The sequence below is a fragment of the Leptodactylus fuscus genome, chromosome 5 (assembly GCF_031893055.1).
Source record: "Leptodactylus fuscus isolate aLepFus1 chromosome 5, aLepFus1.hap2, whole genome shotgun sequence".
Taxonomy (NCBI): Eukaryota; Metazoa; Chordata; class Amphibia; order Anura; family Leptodactylidae; genus Leptodactylus; species Leptodactylus fuscus.
The window spans coordinates 119,786,063-119,808,500 of NC_134269.1; the positions used below are offsets into that span (position 1 = coordinate 119,786,063).

Sequence of the window (22,438 nt, forward strand, 5' to 3'; positions counted from 1 at the left end):
GCAGAGGTGGGGGACATATGCAGCTATCATGATAACGTGGTAGTTCTTGGAAGGTAGTGAGATCTCCTGCTCACCGCTGATATTTCGGTATCTTACATCAGCACTATTGTCCATTAACCACAAAAAATGCCCCAAATGTACCTTCATCACAAGCCCTCCTCCTCCTCCTTTCTTCTTACCACTGTGTTCTACTGCCCCAAAGAAGTGAGAAACCATCCAGGTATACATGGTGCTGCTCTCTTGCCATGCTTCCATAACTCCTGGGGTAGGTGGGTGATGGTAGGTTCCCCGGCTGTAACAGAGTCCCACATGTCCACAGTAGAAGAAAGAAATACCAGTCAGCTGTAGGCATCTTCACGCATCAGCAATAGATGCCAAAAAAATCATCTCCTTGAAGAAGTCCACACTTCCATGTAGGTTTTCCTCCATGCCGCATGGTGTCTATGCTGTCCTGGGGGGATGGTAACAGGCACATGTGTGCACACAGGAAACCAGCTGAACCAGGTCTTGTCATTGTCCATGCTTTACAATAGAAACAAAAGGAACAAAATACTCCACAGGGTCTTCCATTCGAATTATAGTTGCTAATTCATAGTGCTAGATTGCTTGGTTACAGGATTCTTGAAGATACAGATAAAAGGAGTGAGAAAGGAAAGATAAAGATAAAGGTTGCTCCAAGCTTGGAGCACTGTATCAGGCAGCCAGCCACTCAGGGGGGCGGTCACTTTGCTATGGAGCTTTTATTGGATAATCATAATCACGTTTTTAGGGCAGGGAGTCCTTTCCCTGATCTGGTCTTTATTAAATCCACAGTATATCTTCAGAATTAGCTAAAAATCAAAGATCAACTACATTCAGGTAACTGAAGTGGCTTGAAAATAGCATGATGTGGTGCGTTTCTGTGGTGTGTGATGGGATTTTGGTTCTGATACTTTGTGCTGTCTATGCCCACTTCAACAGGGGAGATTAATTAATATTAATGAATTAATAATTTTGAAAAACATTTTGTGACAAATCTGAAACAAGACAGTTAGAAATCATCTGTGTGGAATAGTTCAATACATGAAGGCAGGTGAAACACTGAAGAATCATGAACGCTACTCAACATGGCCCAGTTAATAAAATGACCAAGCTGAGTTGGGTTTCTGTAACAAAATAGGTTATAACAGAAAGATACCATATTGGGCCTTGTATTAAAACTGCCCTAAAAGTGAAATTTGTCTTCTTGATACCTGCCAAAATATACAATGCAGTTTATCGTTGTTCCTTTGGAGCAGTTAGGGAACTGGGCAATGTTCAGCTAAAGGTTGGGGTGATCTAAAAACTTAACATGATTTATTCATTCAGCTAAGTCTCTTTCACACAAAGTTATCCCAGACTCATTGGAACAGATTTATAAAACTAGGTAAAAGAAAAACATTATTGCCAAAAGCAACCAATCACGACACAGCTTACATTCGTCAAGAACAGAATATTAAAGTTGTGCTGTGATTGGTGGTTATTGGTAACAAAGATACTTTTTCTTATTGAGGATATATTTTCATAAATCTCCCTCAATGTGTAAACCATCTTTCCTGATCGTGGCAACCAAAGGAATAGTGTCTTGCTAGCGATCGGCAACAGCAAGAGCTTTTTGGCTGCAACTTTCAAAAAAATTAAATGCAAAAAATAATGCATCAAGACTACAACATAATATTGCAACTATTCTCCCTTCACAAAAATAATCTCAAAAAAACTTTTACACTCCCTCAAAAACCATTTGAATTTAGTTGATACACACTTTATAGTAAAGTGTTAGAGAATGTGACAGAAGCTCAGTAGATGCCATTACATTCAGTGAAGACTGATGCAAACCAATGGTATTAATCACGTGAAACTTTTTTTTTTTTTTTTGTTCTCTTGACGGAGTAGGAGCCTGTCAATTCCCTGTACGCCTGCATATAGCATTTACATTCACATCACACATATGACTTATAAAGAAGTCCCCTATCCCTGCATTAATGGACAGATGGGGACTTATGATTAGGCACACACCTCTTTATAAATCAGGGCAGCCTCCAGAGGGCTGTGTCATACAGCCAGGTTGCAGAATTACAGTATTTCCCCTTCCCATGTATTTAGCCTGTGCAGTAATACTCCTCTTCCACACATAGCCTATGCAGTAATGCCCCCTATCCCACACACAGCCTGTACATCAGTGGCGTAACTAGGAATGGCGGAGCCCCGTGGCGAACTTTTGACATGGGCCTCCCCCCCTCCCCGACCAAACCAAAGACCCCGATCAGCCAAGCTCACCCCCCATTCCTACACACACTATTATGCCCCATAGTGGCCCCTACACACACTATTATGTACCGTAGTGGCCCCTGCACACAGTATTATGCCCCATAGGAGTTGCCAGGCCCCCTAATGTCTTGGGCCCTGTAGCAGCTGCTGCTACCCTGGCAGTTTTGTCCGTGCTATACAGTAAATGCCCCTTTTCACTACACATGACCTATATAGCAACATGCTTTTCCCCTACATCTCTATAGTAATGCTCCCTCCCTCACAAAATTTATTTACAAAGAAGTATGTTTTATGTTAAAAATATATAATTTCCCTCCTACTTCACACAACGCATACACTACCATGAATTAAACTACGTTACCTGCTCCGTATGAACAGCAGTGGCAGAAATGTGTGTCCCCGAAGTTTTTCATTTCCAGTATTTTCCTCTTCCTCACTAGTTGCTAAGATTCCCGCCCCCCCCCCCCTTCCCACTGAGCTTAAAGGGAACAGTGCAGTTTTTGCCCAGTGCCGTTTAAAGACTACCTGTTAACGTGAAATGCCAGTCTTCAAGAATTCCCCCATTGCATTCTATAGGTGTTGATGTAAACAAAGGATTTTTATAGTAAGCATGTGAGTGCCAAAACCTTGCCCATGATGTTCTGCAGAATCTTTAGTCCTAGCAGCATAAGATGCTATTGTAGGTCTCCAATTAATCTATTCTGCCATGCACTGTAATTCAGTCAATGTAATACCGTATATTCTACAGTTTCCACAATTTATGCTGCTATTTCTGACATTGCATTTTCCACTTTCTAAATAACTATTATGATTTCACTATATGTCAGTAATAGCCACATGTGTAACATAAGTTTCTGTGGTATAAGTCAAAATGTACTTCCTCAATGTATGGAAAGCAAAATGCAGTGAACTGGTAAAATTCTGCTTTGAACACATTTGGTGTCTCAAAGCAAAATGGGTTATTAAATATAGCAAGGAAATTGACAGGGTAAGCCATATTTTAATAATCATATAGTAGGTAAATACACTTCTAGCTTTACTGTCAATAGTCTGTCGGCTAGTCACACTTTCCCCAACTTACTGAAGATGGATTGCCCTTAACTCCATAGCAAACCCTATATATTACATAAACTTTAGATTTAATGTTTCATAAGACCTTTATTGCAAGGAGTGGTCCAAATTAATATATGTATAATGTTAGCACTTACAGTAGTTATGGATATTACACTTAGATCTTTTTACATAGATACTTTCCAGATTTTTTCCCTTGCTCTAGTGTAGTAATTGTGTAATTATTGTAAAAATCTAAGCCATGGCCATGTTTAGATGTTGCTTGGATTCTCTGTTATCTTCAAACTTCCTTTATAGATAAATAACTTAATTGTTCTAACAAGCAATGAGCTTACAGAAAATGGTCAATTCATCATAATTTAGTCCTATTACAATATTTATGTAGCTTAGTAGGTTCTGGTGTGTTATATGAAGGAATATACTAATAGTTCCTGTGCTTGAAAGCCATAATTATTGCAAAAACATATACTGATACAATTGTAGTCACAATGCACTACTGTCATTATGTTCTGTGTGCAATTCATAACTTGTTATATAAATATTTAAGATTATGTAAATATATGAATACAAATATCTTTTGTGCTTTTAATGGAACTGGTAATGTTAAATAAGAACAAAGTTATTACAAGAGATTTATCTTCATTAAACTCATAGTTGCAGAAGAACTCTAAGTATTAGCACATATGACTTGAGACACTTGATGATTTATAGATTTTAAAGGGGCTATAAAAGAAAATACAAGTAAAAAAATACATATGGGAACAAATCCTATGAGCAGGTTTCAAAGTCAGTCAGTAAACTCAGTCAAAGCGGTTTCTTGTAGGAGACATTATGCTGAGCAAAACCAAACCTTTGCATAGTCCAGTAGATGCACCATTTCCTTTGGAGCATCATTTGCAGATTTATAAGGTACTAGCAGGAGGACCCGGCTTCACACGGGTAGATTTCATTTTTTGTTTGTGTAGTGGCCCTATAAGAATTGCACAGTTTTGCACTCGTGTATTTTGTATGTTTGTGTGTGTGTGTGTCTCTGCCCGCGACTTCGTCTGCATGTTGTTGACATCAATGATCCACCTATATTCAGTAAATTGCTGCCGTCGTTGGTTTGCCTGCTTCAGTATTTCAGCAGCTCTTAACCTCTCCTGCTACTGAACTTGTACCTCACGCCGTGCCGGTGATTGTCCCGGCATCTCGCTGGGATGCCATACAATGAGCGTGTTGCTGGCGTTGATGATCCGCCTGCTCCGGCATTTTGGCAGCTGTCAAGCTGGCCTGCCTCTGAACTCTTTCCTCGTGCCGTGCCCGTGATAATTCCAGCATCTCAGCAGCTTGTTGGGATGCCATATAAATGTGTGTGTTGTTGGCACTGATGATCCCCATCAGCTCTGCTTGAGGAGAACTCTGTGACTTCTGGCTACCTTCATAGCTGTCGTTTTAGAATTTTGCAACAAATTAGATTTTCTTTTTCCAGTCATGTTTAAAAGTACCAAACTGCCAATTTGGATTAAAGGAGTTTTCCCATCCAGTATATCAGCCTGGAGCAGATCAGATAATATGCAAATGCATGTACACCGAGGGTCAGCGTGTGTTTACACACAGAGCCCTGGGACCTGAGATAAGGCTGCTGAAGGTATAATATAGTATATGAACATAAATTCATAACAGTCGTGAAACCATGTCATTTACCGGGATAAAAAGAAGCCTATGTTTTAATCGAGGTTACAATCTATGTGCCAAATTTCATTCAAATTCATTCAGCCGTTTTTGTGTGAATGACTAACAAACACACAAACATCCAAACTTTCACATTTATAATAGTAGGATGCTTTTTTCAGATATCCTCTTTCAATGAGTAACTTTCAGATGACTACAACCCCTGAATCCAGTGTAACAAGTGCTTACCCATTATTTGTTAGTGTATCCTTTGCTGAATCTGTGATTTTTCTCATCTACCTTTGCACTCAACATCCTGTGACCAGTTTATCTGTATATGCAGCTGCATGTACTACCAGTATATTTTAAAGGTAATTATTTGCAATACATTCCATTCTATATATAGGAAAATGCTCAAAATCCCCGGGCAGTTAGTCTCTCGTACCATAATAGGTACCTGCATAATATTTTGTATATGTCAGTCACTAGCATTAGGATAATAACGCCACACAAGGTAGAAAGCTCACACAATGGCTTTAAAGATTACTGGTCTCAATACAGGAAATGTTAATGTTATTTATGAATTGAATGAATCATTCAGCCAGTGACTGGAATATCAGAGTTTATAACCACTGTTAATGGGAGGTTGAAGTAAAGTTCAAGTATCACTTTAGTGAATGTGAAAAATTCACCAAGCATCTTTTTAAAAAAAAAAAAAAAAATTCATGAAATGTCCACCATTCAGTAGAACAATAGTTGGAACTTTTAATGCTGTTTTATTTTAAATGGACATCAGTGGCCAAGTAAGCATGTGACACTCGCCCTTCTAGTCCATAGCAGTTGCAGAAACAGTCAAAACCAGTTGGACGACTTCATGACTGTATAATTGTGTGTAATGTTTGTGTCAGTCACTGAAATACATTCTGATGATTGTGGTGTTTGGTAACAATTTTATAATGTACACAATATATTATAATGTACATGATAAATTTAAAGTTTTTTGGTAAGTTTATTTTTGGCAACTTTGGAGGTGTGCTCCTCTAAGGAATACTTGTCGATTCTCACAGCCCTCCTGTACTGGTAGCCTTTCTTCCTTATCTAACTGGCTGCTAAACTTCATTTTTTTTTTATCTGCTCCTGGATTGGGAAGGCTAAGTGGAGATTACCCCCACTCAGTCCCTACCCCCCCCCCCCCCTCCCGGTCATCTTCCACCCCTTCTCTTGACTCAAGGCGAGGCTCTGCACACTCTCTTGGCGGCTTCGGAGTCCCAGGGTGTCTGGAGGATTGAATGATGCTGAATTATTTCTACATGTCTTTTCCTCAGGCATCGCCATCGCAGACTTCATTAGCTCAAGCTTACCAATGATCAGCTGTATTTACTATTCTCACTATGGACAAACACCCTCCACCAAGCCCGTGTTTCGTCAGCACTGGCAGGAATCCAAGAGGACTTCCTCGCCCAGTGCCGCACTGAATTTTCCTGCATGAGGCCCCGCACCCTCCCCGACGCCAACCAATGAATGGTAAGCTAGTGGAGGGGAAGGGGGAGGCGAACTCCCCACACACGACCACTCAATTCCGGCCGGCTTGCAGGAACTGGCCCAGGACATCTCCGAAACGGACTTTCTGTGGGGACCCTCCTTAGCAAGATGCCAGATACCGCTCCTTCATCTCCAGCTTCAGGGGCAGCCTCTGAAGTGGAGTGGTCATCCCTACCCCTTCTCCAACAGCATCCACAATAGGGACCCTATCCGTTCCTGACCACAGTACCCCCCCATCGGGGTCTGGGCAACTCCTCTTGGCACTACAATTTCACTGGCAGGGGACCTCAGACAGAGACATTTGGCTCAGCAGGAACCCCACGAGTGTTTTACCAGATACCCCCGTCACTGATATGTTGTGGGAACTGTCACCTCAGTGCAGTTCCCCCATAGATGGATATGGAGGCTTATGTTACATGCTTGAAGCAGTCCTACAAGTCTGAATTCTCCCATATAAACTACTGTTCAACATTTGGAAGGCAGAGTGGATACTGTTGAAGCTTTCTCCGCCACTTTCTCTGACAGACTTTCTGCACAGGACTCCACCTTGCTAACTGGGCCTTACCGTGGTCTTCTGACTTTGCTGTCTGCTCCATGGTACTGGTACCTGTACAGTATGTGGCTTCTCACTGCTGGGTTCCAATGCTCTCACGGGCTCATCAGTTTGCCATTTCAGTACTGTTTCTCCGTTACGATTTCTGTGCTTGCTATGTTTTAAAATTGCAATAAAAATTGAATAAGGGCTTGTTCACACGGGGCAAGAGGGGGCAGATATTGATGTGGCATCCACCTCAAAATCCGTCTCCTCACAATAGAGGTCTATGTAGACCACTAGCGATTCTTTTCCGCCAGCGGAATAAAGAAGCGACATGACCATTCTTCAGGCAGATTCCGTCTCAGGAAATCAATACAAGTCAAAGGGAGGCAGAAAAACTGCTAGTATTTTTTGGCAAAAACCACTAGCGGTTTTTGCACTTCTTTTTTTTTTTTTTTTTTTTTTTTAAGCAAAAAATGCCTCAAAAAACGCCAGTTTTTTTTTTTTTTTGTTTGTTTGTTTTTTCCAAAGTCCATTCGCTATGCTGGAGGAAAAAACCTGAAATAAAAAAACTCAAAAAATGCTCCAAAAAAGGCTTCCTAATTCCTGAAGCGGATTTTTTCCTGACCGAATTCCTCGTCCACCCTAACATATGTGAACTAGCCCCAAACGTTTCTGCTCTGGTTTCGCCTTCCTGTTCAGCTCCTTTGTGATATGCTCTAACCTCTAACACTCATCAGATTCTATTCTCCCGTGTCTCTACGTCAATACAAAAATAGACAAAAAAATGGTAAAACATTTTATTAGACTATTGAGAAATGTGATTAATTTTGCATATACAATGGGAACAAATACATCATAGAAAGGTTAGCAAAGTCTCCATAATGTCCTTTTTAACACAGTATTGCAGTTTCTATACAGAAGTAATATATAGTTGACTTGGGTAACATATGAGCTGTGTAGCAATTTCAATACTTAGATTGGAAAAGCAATGTTGTGCTTGGTTTTATGTGGCAGGTTTCTAGCTTCAAATCTGTGCTGGTTCTTTCTAAAATTGACAAATTCATTCTGAAATTGACAAAAAAATAAAACGCTGTGATCCAGTTACATAAATATTTATTGATTTAAACAAAGTTTGTCTGCTGGAAAATCATAATCAAAGTAATGACAGTAACTTGTAGGGAGGCTCCTACACTTTCCAAATATACCTTAAGTATTGCGTCTCCAATTTTCTCAATAAGGTAGTTTCACTGCTGAATAACAGTCATATTTGTAAACTTTGTAAGGAGCATCACAAGGTACTGGGAATACTTTGATTATGATCCTCCTGCTTTCATTGTGGTGGGTGGACATTAGGAGGAACTGAGGCCGGTAGAATATGACCCATGAGTGTGGTAGTTGTGTGTTTTTAGTTTTTTTTTTTTTTTTTTTTTTTTTTTTTTCCTCTCTCTTTCTCTTCTTCCTCCTATTATTTTACATCCAGTGCAAAAATGTCAAGTTCTCAAAGTATGTTGTGTGGAATTCAGAATGGAGATGATATGGGACCTTTTATATCTATTAAAGTCTCCTAATTGTCGTACAATTGCACTTTAAGTCTTGATTTGGATAATGTAATTTTTGATTACCTATGATGGTTCCTATGATCACTGCAGAACTGTTCGTTTCAGTGATTTTCATCTTCTGTGTTGGAAAAAACATGTATTTACAAATACTTGAAATTCTGTTGGTATATAGAGATGTAGGGTGTGCTTGGTCTTTGACTATGTTTAGGTGGCAAGTTATCCACAGGAATGCTAGGACCAAAGATTTCCTGGCATAAAACTGGCTAGAGAATCCCACAACCTCTGCCGCCTTCCCTCTTTCCATAGTGCATTTGATGTATTTCACGATTCAGTTCTGATGTTCACATTCCATTTGTAGTGATTGGCAAGCAATCTGACCATCAGATACTTAGAAAGCAACAGTTGAACAAATGGTCAAGTCACTGAACTGTCTGCATTGAAGTATTTAAAAGCACCATAAGTAGTCCATATACTGTTGCAGAATGGATATATACAGTAGGTATAGTGTGTTAAAATGCTGTGTGACCCTTGTGATGTGCTTGAATGAGAAGGGACAAGCTGGTTAATACATAGTTTATTACACAATATGCTATGAGTTGACACTGCTGACAAATACCATTCACGATTTGTAGATTATTTCAATGAGCGTATTGTCTTTTTGAGAAGGGTATTGGAGTAACAAGATATCCCTTAGTGAAAGTTACTGTGAAGAACAATCCAGCTGCGTCACTTGTGTGCTTAATATCCTCTTGATAACAAGTTCTGCATAAATACCATGACCTTCAGCAGCTTCATATTATTCATTCTCCTGGGGCAGTTACTAAAATACATTGATGCCCTGGAAAATACATGTCAGAAAAGTGACAAAGAACACTGATTGATGTATTGATTGGTGTCTCTTTAATAAGACTTACTACATTTTGGACATTAAAAGCCACTGACAAGGTTGAATTCAGAAACAGACCTTTGAAAACATATTTCCATTGTTAAAAAAAAATATATATATATATATTCAAAGCATTCATTTTGGGTTTTTTTCTGCCTATTTTGCATTGTTTTTCTCAATTCACTAGTTTTTACTGTGTAAAAGTTATCTGGGATTCCAAAATACATTTCCCATAACTAATTGTGAAGAAGCAGTTGTGAATTTAGTTGAATAATATAAAATAAAAATTCTTAGTGGCTACATTTTGGATATTGTACCTCTAAGAGATCATTGGCTGCCAGATATGCATCTACGATTGGTCTCTGAGAGGGGGTGCATCATTGGTCTAAAAGAAACAGGATGATTTTGGTAAGTATTTGTGAGAGGGTGCAGAAGAGGCTTTGGAAGGCTCAGACAGGCCATTGTCTAAATCCAGGGTTTTTTGGGATCCGACCACTGTCAGGTTAGAATATTGAGGCACTGTGGTGAACTCTTCATTCCTTCCTTTACTGTGGAACAAAACACGGCCCCAACTGCTATTGTGATGATCTGGGGAGCCATCGCTTAAAACACCCCCCTAGAAGTGATACATGCTTCTGCACAATATTCCTATCTGGCAGAAACCTAGGAAAACCCTTGCTGGACAGGTAAGAGCAACACTTCTTTGGCCTGCCTAGTCAGACACTGTATCATCAATTGAGCTTTTATGGGAACAGCTGGGGTTCCAGATTCTGCAACCTTGGAGTATACAAGATTTTCAGGACCAGCTGGAGTAACTGTGGGCCACGGGATGTCATACACAGCCTGCATGACTCCATGCTTAACCATATCCCATCTTGTATTTATGCTAGAAGTGACCCAAGAGTCTCCTTTCACTAGTACAGTTTTCCTCATTAAATTTTATAGTTTCGCCCTATTATTGTAATAACTTGCTTAGTGTATATTCTCATTGTATTTACTTATTACATTCGCATATCTTTTGATTTCAATAACTCATTGTTGATGTGATTTTATTGGTCAATGAGGGCATTTATTTTATAGTCAGTTATGTGAGTTATATTTACTATTTATCAGTTTTCCTCTCTACATGTTACATCTCTAGTGTGCATTCCTCTCTGAACTGATCAGTGGTAGATGCCATATACTGTGCACAGTGAGCACAGGAGAATCTGCTCTCACTCACTTAGAAATGTCCCCAGGATCATGCAGGACGTATATATAGAGAAATACCGTACTGATGTGAATTAAAGCTCCATCAGTCTAAACATGTCTTTCCTCTGTTATATCCTGCATTTCCTGCTCACTCCTATCCCCTGCCATTTTCACTTCTAAGGACATGAATCATGTGACCTGCAGTCGGAGAGGGAGCAGGGAAACTGCTAATAAAATTAGAAAGACATTTTTCTATGAGATATATTACAAAGGTTTTTTTTTGTTTGTTTTTTTATATCTGTACTACTCATTTATGCAAACTTTTTGAAACTGTGCCTATTTAACTCCTTAATGTTTGGTAACACATTTTACAGAATGTATCTAGACTGAGTCCTTATTTTCCATTGAAAGACTAGTCATATTTTTACACAGACATAAATAATGCAGAAAGCTCTGCTCACAGTAAGACTTATAATCAATTCCTGGAGTTGAATTAGCAGACAAGGTTGAGGACATGTGAGACAGATTGATCATTGGTGCAATATGATAGGATTCAGCCTATTGAAACAATGAGAACGTCTGCTAATTTTTGTTACTTCACCGTCTGATATTTTTATACATATAAGTGTGAGAAAATTGGTATTCCCACCTTGGACATTAAGCTCTTGTCTCTGCATCCATTTTTCATTTCTGTGTAGGCTGTATAGATGGCCATTGAAGCACAGGCTCAGTGCTGGCAAGTACCTCTGCAGGAACTCAACTGCTTACAGACTGGCACAGAACTGAACTGACTGTAGACTAAACTGGCACTGAACTGAAATCTCAATGGTCGCCATGACCAAGGCAGAACTAAGGAAAGGTTTGAACACCGAAGCGGAAAACTAACAAAGGAAAGGGTGCATTCACACTGAGTAAACGCTAGCTTATTCTGAACGTAAAACACGTTCAGAATAAGCGGCGTCTAAAGCAGCTCCATTCATTTCTATGGGAGCGGGGATACGAGCGCTCCCCATAGAAATGAATGGGCTGCTTCTTTCACTCCGTGCAGTCCCATTGAAGTGAATGGGGAGTGCCGGCGTGTACGCTCCGGCATGAGCAGAGCTTGCCGTATACGCCGGCACTCCCCATTCACTTCAATGGGACTGCACGGAGTGAAAGAAGCAGCCCATTCATTTCTATGGGGAGCGCTCGTATCCCCGCTCCCATAGAAATGAATGGAGCTGCTTTAGACGCCGCTTATTCTGAACGTGTTTTACGTTCAGAATAAGCTAGCGTTTACTCAGTGTGAATTCACCCAAAAGCTGCAAAACATAACATAGAACATTGAGGACAGGACATACCAACACAACCCAGAGGCGCAAAAGACAAACGCTTAAAGCAGTAGTACTCTGGGATGCTGCAATATTATTCAAGCTTAATAGACAGAGTAACACACACTAACATTTTCTGGCCATTTATTATCTGCATGAAAACACTGCAGCACAATCTGCAACGAAAAACCTATTTCACTTTGGATACACACTGCACTCCACATTCCCCCCCCCCCACAGCACACCCATACACCCCACCGTCTTTGCCCCCCAGAGTGAATCTTATACCCCGCATCACTCCCCACACTACAGTACACCTTGAACCCCACATCTCTACCCCCCACTCCCCCACACACACTGTGCACCCCACCTTCCCCCTGTCTCTCCACCCCCCACAGTACATCTTATACCCCATTTGACTCCCCCACATACTCCACCCGGCACCCCACATCCCTCCATGTTCCTCCATTGTATGGGATACAACTTTTCTTCATCTGGAAGGATCTTCTTGCAAGCAAAGACACATGACTAGAGGATGTCTTGTGACAGTCTGACGTCAGAAGATCCTTACCGAGTATACTATTTAGCCTTTACCTTGGGATAAGAGACGGTGATCGGAGCAAAGTTTAATAAGTAAAACACTTCAGAGTCATAGCAGGACAAACCATAAGCCGTCCTTGACAGCGGGCCAGCAGTGTAAAATCGGGACTGCCCTGGCGGATCCGGGACAGTTGGGAGCTATGCCCAATATCCCAACTGGGCTCTGTCGATCTGCTTCAACCCAGGACTGTCCATCTGACAGTAGAGCCTAATTAGCATATTGGGTCTTAAATTGACTGCACCAGTTGCTTGGCGACAGTGAGGGCTACAGAAAAATTGCACTTGTGTTAGAAACAGTAGAGTATAGCCTATTGAAAGATACGAAGAGGTGGAGTTAGTGGAGGTATTTAAAGGTCCTCTTTTTAAAGGGAGCTTCTCGGGATACAATTTTATAAACCTAATCACAGGACGCTGTAAAAGTGATTCTACAGTTTCTAAATGTGTCCAGATTTTTGAGACTGATTTTCATTTAAATTGCCGTCTTATCCATAGGAATCTGAGGGGAAAGGTACTTTAGAGCCATGCTTTAGCTTGCCTGCATTTTGGTCTCAGCTGTAGGCAAAGCACTTCTCTATCATTTGCATGTGAACATAGTGGCAATAATTGATTTTTCTTGATCAAGTTCTCAAAAATGTCTATTGTTTAATAATCTATCTTAAATCTGTTTTTGTGCATCTAGGTATTGCATCTATGACAGTCCCAGTATACATTGCAGAAGCTTCACCACCACATTTGAGAGGAAGATTGGTCACCATTAATACCCTCTTCATTACTGGCGGACAGTTCTTCGCAGCCGTTGTGGATGGTGCTTTTAGTTACCTTCCCAGAGTTGGATGGAGGTTCGTAATGAAATAGAAATGCTGAAAAGGTTAATAATTCTCTCTAATATTGAATTTCAGAAGAAATGTGAATATATTTGTTTATATTTAATGCCATTTACTCTCGGATACGCTCATTTTGATTCTGATCACTTTCAGCAGGGATTCTCTGGAGGGATCTGGATTTCTTGATGTGATAGACCTTTGCTGACCCTGATCTTGTAGTGATTAGTAATGCTTGAGCATCAGCTACAGGGATTGTCCATGTCTTAAAGCTGCAGTATCATACAGTGCAGACTCCTCAGCTGATGAAGTAGAAATGCACATATGTTTTCATGCCGTTATTCTGCTTAAACCAAACTAGATTTACTTGGCAAATTGTGGTTGCTTTACCATCATTTTTCTAAAAGTTTTGTTGCTAGTCTACAGACCATATAAATGAAAGTCATAGACTAGATATAAATGTAGCTTAGCAGACAATTGATTTTTAAGATTTTATTTTGGGCTACAGCACAAAGGTAGTGCTCATGTACGTACACTGGAGCTCTGGCTTACAAATGGGTTCTAGAATTAGTCACTGCATGTTGCCATTTTTACTACTTTCCTTTGGATGAAGGCTGTTTATTTGAAGTGAGCTAATACAAGACCTATATAGTAAGTATTGTGAGTGTGCGCATAGATGGTTATATTGTACATGTAAATGAACATGTATCTATTTCACAATCTATTTTTCAGCAAGATCATCGCTTAATTCATGGGGTTGCATGTTACACTAATGTGCTTTGCATAGTAAAGCTACTAGTGCTACATCCTGTAAATCTACACACTTTAGCAGGCATGATATAGACCAAAATAATTAAAGCTAAGGCCCCATGTAGCAACCTGCAGTGGGAAAAAGAGCAGTACAAACGCATTACTGTATTTTCCACAACGCCTTTCATAGTCGTCCCCGAACAGAAACCTATATACATTAAAAAGCAGTTGGCTAAGAAATCAAACAGCCCGAACGGATTGCTGAACGCAGATATGAACCGGGCCTAAGAACAAGAGCAGGGCTATGAAAGTGATTATTAGATTTTTGGGGTTTGGGGGTTTTTTGTTTTTTTTTTAATTAAGGCTGTTATTGTTTTTCTTTTCAATTGGATAAACCTTTTAATTCTTAGTTTATGGCATTGTAAATGTGAACATTATTTTTATTTTATTTTTTTAAAGTCGAAATTATAGATTTTTAAAACCTCATTTCTGTAACGCATTTCTTAAATCCAGCTAAATGTTGCTACCAATGGTCCTTATTTAAAATCCATACAGAACTGACAGCTGCTTTAGCTGAGTTAAAAATGGTAAGCAAAGTAAACATGATGTTTTAGGGACCTTTTCCCCTTCCTTAAATGTTAGTTTAGAGCTAAACATAGCGTTAAGAAAAGGATCAATTAATCACAGCTTGGTTTGCTTTGAACACTTTGTTCACTTTTTCCAATATATAAACTGAACATGGACTGTGCAACAGGACAACAACATTTAACACTTTCATTTCAGCACGCACAAAACTATTTATTTATAAACTACTGCAGAATATTTTGGTACTTTTATTGGTAATTTTATTAATTTTCCAAATAAAATTATATTTATTAATTTGATCTGTTTTTAGAGATGAGCGAGTAGTATTCGATCGAGTACGTATTCAATCGAATACTACGGTATTCGATATACTCGTACTCGATCGAGTACCACTTGCTGTTCGAATGTAAAAGTTCGATGCAGAACCAGCATTGATTGGCCGAATGCTATACAGTCGGCCAATCAACGCTGGTTCTTCTCCTACCTTTAGAAGTCTTCTCCGTGCAGCTTCCCCGCGACGTCTTCCGGCTCTTCATTCACTCTGCCAGGCATCGGGCCTGGGCAGAGCCGACTGCGCATGTCTGCTTGTAGTGCGGGCATGCGCAGTCGGCTCTGCTCAGGCCCGATGCCTAGCAGAGTGAATGAACAGCCGGAAGACGACGCCCGATCCTCACTTGTGGGCTTCGTAAGTATAATTTGATCGAACGTTGCCTACCCCTGAAACGAGCATTTTCCCCCCATAGACTATAATGGGGTTCGATATTCGATTCGAGTAGTCGAATATTGAGGGGCTACTCGAAACGAATATCGAACCTCGGACGTTTACTGTTCGCTCATCTCTATCTGTTTTACGTACACATTTTATAATTCAGCAAAGCCAATGTAATACAGAATATCTAAATACCAACTAGCAAATGGTGCGTCATTGCACTGTCTTTTGGTTCCCTGCATATTGTATAGTGAAGCTTAGCAGTTGTGGCCACTTATTTCTGAGGAATGGTAGCATGGCCATCACTTCCTAAATTGGGGGAAAAAAACCTAATATTGTCATGTTGGTAGAATACAGATACCCCAAATGAAATTTGACTTCTGCATACAATAAAATTGAATCTAGATTTCTTAAAGCATACCAGGCATTGTGTTTGTTGCATGTGATATACTGCAGGTAAATAAACTTTCCTAACTTTCTAGACTATATGAAGCAACAGTGTAATGCAAAGAAACCTGTTTATTGTTGTGATAAACATGCCTGCTATGACATTTCAGTACACCTCTTTGTCATATGGTGAAACATCCTATTTATTCAAATGAGGCATGAATATGGATAACTGCCTACCCATGAACAGAAATCCTTATGACTCATTTATTTTGGCTTCTATGTTTGGCATTGAAATGTCTGTGTTCTGTATGAAACCCTATATTTATTTTTTATGAAACCATATATTTAACTTATAGCAGTATAAGTGTAAAACCTTTTAGTACAGGGATTTTAGCGTGTCTGACCTTCCTAAGCCCCATGTGCCACTGTGATCTCATTATACATGCAAGTTGGATGCATTTGTGCCTAGTAAAATGTGCTGTATTTATTGGGTTTTCAGAACTTGACATATCATAACTGAATTTAACTAATCCATATACCGTATATACTCGAGTATAAGCCAAATTTTTCAGCCCAGGTTTTGTGCTGAAAAAGCCCCCCTCGGCTTATACTCGGGTCAGCAAAAAAAAAAAAAAAAAAAAATTCTTTAGGAGGGAAGGGGGGGGGGGGGGTCTATGACCAGCCACAATATTAATCTATAGAATCTCCCATAAAATAGTGCATACACATTGGGTATCCCTGTGTCTGAAAGTGCCCGGTCTACTGAATATAGGGTATCTGCAGTGCTCCTATTCTGTCGGGAAAGGGTTAATAGGAGCACTGCAGTTTCCCTATATTCAGCCAGGCTGAATTCCAAGTGGGGGAAGAAAAAACAGTCCTCAAGCTCAGGGAAGGGGCAGACAGAAAACCAAAACACCCCCTCCCCTCCTTCCCCAGCACCCAGCATGTACTGCACCCAAAAACTCTGACCATTTTAATCTTTGAAATTTTCCAGTAGCTGCTGCATTTCCCCTCCTAGGCTTATACTCGAGTCAATAAGTTTTCCCAGGTTTTTGTGGTAAAATTATGGGCCTCAGCTTATATTCGGGTCGGCTTATACTCTTTATTACCTGAAAAGTAACTAAAGTAAGATATGGCGAGTTTTCAGATTTACGTCTGTTTATGCTTTAATCATAATAAGGTAATATTTGTTGGGTTTTTGTAAAAAATTTAATTTTTATGATTTTTCTATGCTTAGGATGGACAGTGCTCTGTCTTGTAAAACAGGCATGTCAAACATGCGGCCCTTTACAGGCATATCTGTGGCCCGCACAAAAGTCTCAAACTTTGTCTCTAAAGTTTAGAGACAAAGTTTGAGACTTTTGTGCGGGCCGCAGATGTACAAAACTCACGATCAGCACTTGGAAAGTGAGCGGTGGATTGGGGCGGCCCTGCTGGACGCAGCGCTGCTCCAGTGGCCGCTCCTCACCCTTCGCAGAGAGCAGGTCTCCCTGCCTGCTCCGCCCCCTCCTCCCCGCCCCCTCCTCCCCACACGCCGGGTGACGTGGCCACGTAATCAGGCCTGCACCCGACGTGTGCCTGTGGCCACGCGGTCTCACAAGACCGCTGCGCAGGCTGAAGAGCAGAAGCAGGTAAGCTTCTGCAGAAGAAATTGTGATTTTTCAAGTATTTAACCCCCCCGCCCAGCACTCCAACCCTTCCCCAGCACTCCAACCCAATAATGGTGTCTGCCAGCTTTAACTGAGGTGCCATTTTACCAGCAATCTCAGGCACCCGGAGCAAGATTCGGGGCCTGCGTGCATTTTTATGGTAGCCGGGAGCCTTGTGAGGCTCTAGCCTGTCATTCTATACTTTCTATTGTAGGCTACTCTATGTAGCCTGCAATAGAAATGCCGGATTTTTGCGATGCATGGTATTAGTGATCAGTCCCCTAGGCCCTAGCCATTAGCTGCTGTGTGCGGCCCTCGCAACAACCTCTTGTTACTCATGTGCCCCTCGCGGTACCCTGAGTTTGACATGCCTGTTGTAAAACACATCCCACAAAATGTTTTGCTTTTTTTTCTGATGTTAGAAAGATACAACCCCTATTTAAATAAAAATGAGACTGTGTAAAATGTGAAGAAACTAGTTTCATTATTTTAAAATCTCATATAACCATATTGTATTCACAGTAAAACACAGATCAGAAGTTGAAAGTTAGATATTTTTCCATTTTGTTTGAAAAAATTAATTCAATTGATGGCAGCAACAATCGCAAAAAAGTTGTGACAGGGCCATGTCTACCATTGTGTAGCATTGTGTGTAAATGTTTGGGAATTGAGTTCAACTGCTGAAGTTGAGAGAGGAATGTTGTCTCTTTCTTGTCTGAAGTTGTAGCTGCTCAACACTCCTGGGTCATTAATAAATTAATAAAGCCTAAAAAAATGCCCCTTTCCTGTTTATAAAACGAATTATGAAACAATAAATGAATAAAAACAATACATATTTGGTATTGCTGCGTCCATAACCCGAACAATATCACTGAAACATTTAACAGTGAACGCCATAAAAAAAAACCAGAAATAATATATTTTGTGTAGTATGATGGCGAAAAATCATTAAGTGATCAAAAATTCATATGTACTCCAAGCAGTACCAATAAATATCACAGCTGGCCCCATTAAAAATAAGCCCTCAACCAACTATATCTACAGAAAAAATAAAAATGTCATGATGGAGCTGGCAATGCAAAAACAATTGATTTCTTTCCCCAAATGGGTTTTTGTTCTGCAAAATTAATAACGTATTAAAAAAATATATATATATATATATATATATATATATATATATATATATATATATATATATATATATATATATATATATATATATATATATAGGCCAGGACCCCATGTTGCAAAAATGCTGCATTTTACATTACCTGCACAGTAGATAGGATTCTGGCTAATCCCATCTACACAGTGCAGATAAAAAAAATCCACAGCAGAAAAGCTGCATTTTCAAAAACACCATGTTATAAAATTGCCGAATGTCAGCTAGATCTACAGAAACGCTGGCATTTTCTGTATAGGTATAAGAGGGGCAGGAAGTCTGCAGAGGGAAACTCTACAGACATTCTGTGAAAAACACTATGGAAAAAAGTGCATTGCAGCATATTGGGCACTGAAATGAAAATTTTCATTTTGCATCATCCAATGCACATTTCTTATTGGAAACCATCTCTTGAGTCAATCAACGTTCATTTATATCCTGTTCTTTGAGGGTGTGGTTTCCAAAATGGGATCACTTCTAGGGGTTCTGCAAATGCGACATGGCACCAGAAAACTATTCCAACAAAATCGGCCCTCCAAAAGTCAAATGGTACTCTTTTCATGCTAATCTCTACCATATACCATATACAGCAGTTTACAACCACATATGGGGTGTTGCCGAGGGTTGAGCCGATCTTGAGATTTCAAGATCGATTTTAAAATACGATTTCCGATCATTTTCCAGCCGATCTCGATCCTGATCGCGATCGCGAAATTTGCTCGATTGCCGATCGGAATCCGATCCTTTCCGATCCTCAACCCTAGTCAATGCTTCCCTATGGGAAAAGTCACTTTTAGGGTTGAGCCGATCTTGAGATAACCTCCGATCTCGATCCCGCTGGAAAAGATTGGGTCGGAATTCTGATCGCGATCGTGAAATTTACTCGATTGCCGATCGAAATCCGATCTTTACCGATCCCGATCGCTCAACCCTAGTGTCGCCATGTTCAGTAAAAATTGTTTAACAAACTGTGGGGAGCTTTTTCTCTGTATTCTGCTATAAAAAATTAAAACTTGGGGATAAAGGGACACTTTATTTTTTTTTTTAAATTTAACATCCCAATGTTAATAAAATCTATTTTTCAAAATGGGGTCACTTCTTGGTGGTTTGTACTAGTATTGCACCTTAGGGGCTCTGCAAGTTCAACATGCCACCTGAAAATGATTCCTGTAAAACCTGTCCTCTTAAATCCCAATAGCTCTCCTTCCCTTCTGCGTCTTTCTGTGAGCCCATACATCAGTTTACATCCACGTTTTGGATAATATCATACTCTGGGTCAATTTCCGAGACTAGTTTGTGGACTTATCTCCCATGTTAGAATCTGAACAGGAGACCTGGCCTCTGGTGCTGCTTCCCTCTCTGTTGGCGTGGCGGTAGGCCAGCAACCTCAGAGGGGGGGGAGTAACTTCCCAGTGAGCCTACGCTTTAGGTCCCGTTCATCTGAGACTATATGGGAGAGATAGCCACATTGTTGTTTCAGGGAGTGAGGGTTTCTTGGTCCTATAGGGATTGATATAGGGTATGCATCATTTCCCTCTCCCCTGATTTTCTTCCTCACAATTGAGGTTGTTTCTAGCACAGTGTTTCACTATTTTTTTTTTATTGCTTTTTGATTGGTTTTAAGGATATCAATAAAAGTGACGTTTTATTGTGTTAATATCTAGGACAGACAGTGTCATCTGTCCCTCAGTGAATCTTTCTTCATATATAGCGCACACATCCTTACTCTGTGAAGTCTGGACTCAGAAACAAGATGAGACTCATATGGCACGCTATAATTAAATTAAATTAATGATTGTGATTTTTAAGATGTGGTAAAGTTAAAAATTTTAGGGGGCATTAGAAAATAGATTCTCAAAGTGGGTGGAAGATGTTTGAGAACCTCTGAGCTAGAACTTTTTTTTTTTTTTTCTTTTTTTTCTGGGAGTGCTGCTTAGCCTTTCCCATTCTTTTTTTTTAATTTGCTTTTGGATGAAAAAAAACTTCACAAACTGCTATAGAAGCTGCTTTTTCTCTGTAGGATACCACCCCTAGGCTTTATTCACATGAATGTCAAAAACTGCAGGAATTCCAGTTAAGACTGAAATATTTCAGCTTAATCTGACCAAAAAAGTTGTATATGGAATTAGCTGAGCCATCATTTTATAGTTGTCAATCATAACTCAGTTATGATTCAGTTTTCATATTCCAGTGTAGAACAGGAATGTATGCTCTGCAATATTTGACTAATTTAGCTACATCACTTTCTATAGTGTATATAGTATAGCTGACTACATGTACCGTAACTTATTTTGGTCTGACTCTTGTATTTTTTTTAATTTTAGATGGATAATCTGTAGACAGACCCTGGAACCTTGCGTATTCCCTTTAAACTACAGTCTTCCTCTTTATTTTACAGATACATGTTTGGGCTGTCGGCTGTGCCAGCTGTACTACAGTTCCTTGGTTTTCTTTTTCTACCCGAAAGTCCACGTTGGCTCATTCAGAAAGGCCAAACACAAAAGGCAAGAAGAGTTTTATCTCAGATCCGAGGCGTTCAAACAATTGATGAAGAATACGATAGTATAAAGAATAGCATTGATGAAGAAGAGAAGGAAGTGGGCACAGGTGAGGGGATTTTTTTGTTTTGTTTTGTTTTTAAATCCTTTCCGCAACTTATTACAATTTAGCATTTTATTTCATAACACACTTGCATCGCTGTTTTTCTGTTGTTTCATGGATTCTATATGAGTGTACATTCGTGAATACTGTGTATTTTTGCAGCTAATATCTAACTAGCAGAAGGTTTCATAACATACCTGCAGTATACTCTACCCAGAATGAAGGTTTTAAAAGTGAAATAGAAGCAAAAGAAGTGTAGAATATTGACCTATAGACACTCTAGTGTCAAGGCTTTTTCTCTAATAAAGAACATGCCTGACTGTTAAGCTAGAAAAGGTCAATCTGCCAATTAGTCGGCAGTTGGAAAAAATTTTGGTTGAATGCCAATAAAATTGATAAACTTTACCTCTTCCAGAAAGGTACTATGCCATTTATCAAGCTACACAAGCTCCAATAAGTTCTATGTTTGTGGAAAAATGCGTTCTAATACCATTGCTCAAAATGGCAGTGAAAAACCTAAATAAGTTTTAAGTACAAACAAAATCTATGCAGTATTTTGCGTAATTTGTAATTCAAGGCACTTAAATTATATTCTAAATAGGTATTTTATGCTATGTCAAAATCCACTACTACTGAGATCTGAGAGACAAACCCCTTGTCTTGCAGAAATGAACCATTCTAATAAGGCTATGTTCACATCTGTGTCAGAGGTTCTGCCTGGAGCAAATTCAGTCAAAGTCCTACAGTAAAATAACTTGCACCAAAACAGGAACCTGATAGTCTTGTCCATTAGTGTGAATCATTTGATTTATCTTCTGCGTCCTTTGCTTGTCTGTTAAGACGGAACAGAAAAACATAATGAATGCTAGCCATAAACTTACATGTAAACTACAGCACCACACATTGCATTACTGTGACAACACACATTTTCATAGTGATGTTACTGTTTTATTGTAACTGACTATCAATGATCAATTTGAATTGGTGTAATTTCTAGCAGTTTTTCAGGACCTTAGGTCCACACGCCTAATGGGTTTTATTTATCATCTCTAGTGCCACAAACTAAAAAAAAACTGCATACTACTGTATGGAAGTCGGCACAAGTCAGGATTATTCCCAGACCTTTTCCTGTTTG

The 22,438-nt window shown here is 39.7% G+C and overlaps 1 protein-coding gene across 1 annotated transcript in view; it reads left to right on the forward strand.

The window, feature by feature from the left end:
- Positions 1 to 22,438, forward strand: part of SLC2A13 (solute carrier family 2 member 13) — a 129,262-nt gene that overhangs the window by 23,779 nt on the left and 83,045 nt on the right. The window contains exons 2-3 of the mRNA XM_075274152.1: positions 13,316 to 13,475; positions 21,101 to 21,309. Of these exons, the coding sequence (XP_075130253.1) occupies positions 13,316 to 13,475; positions 21,101 to 21,309 (369 nt within the window). The remainder of the gene's footprint in view (positions 1 to 13,315; positions 13,476 to 21,100; positions 21,310 to 22,438) is intronic.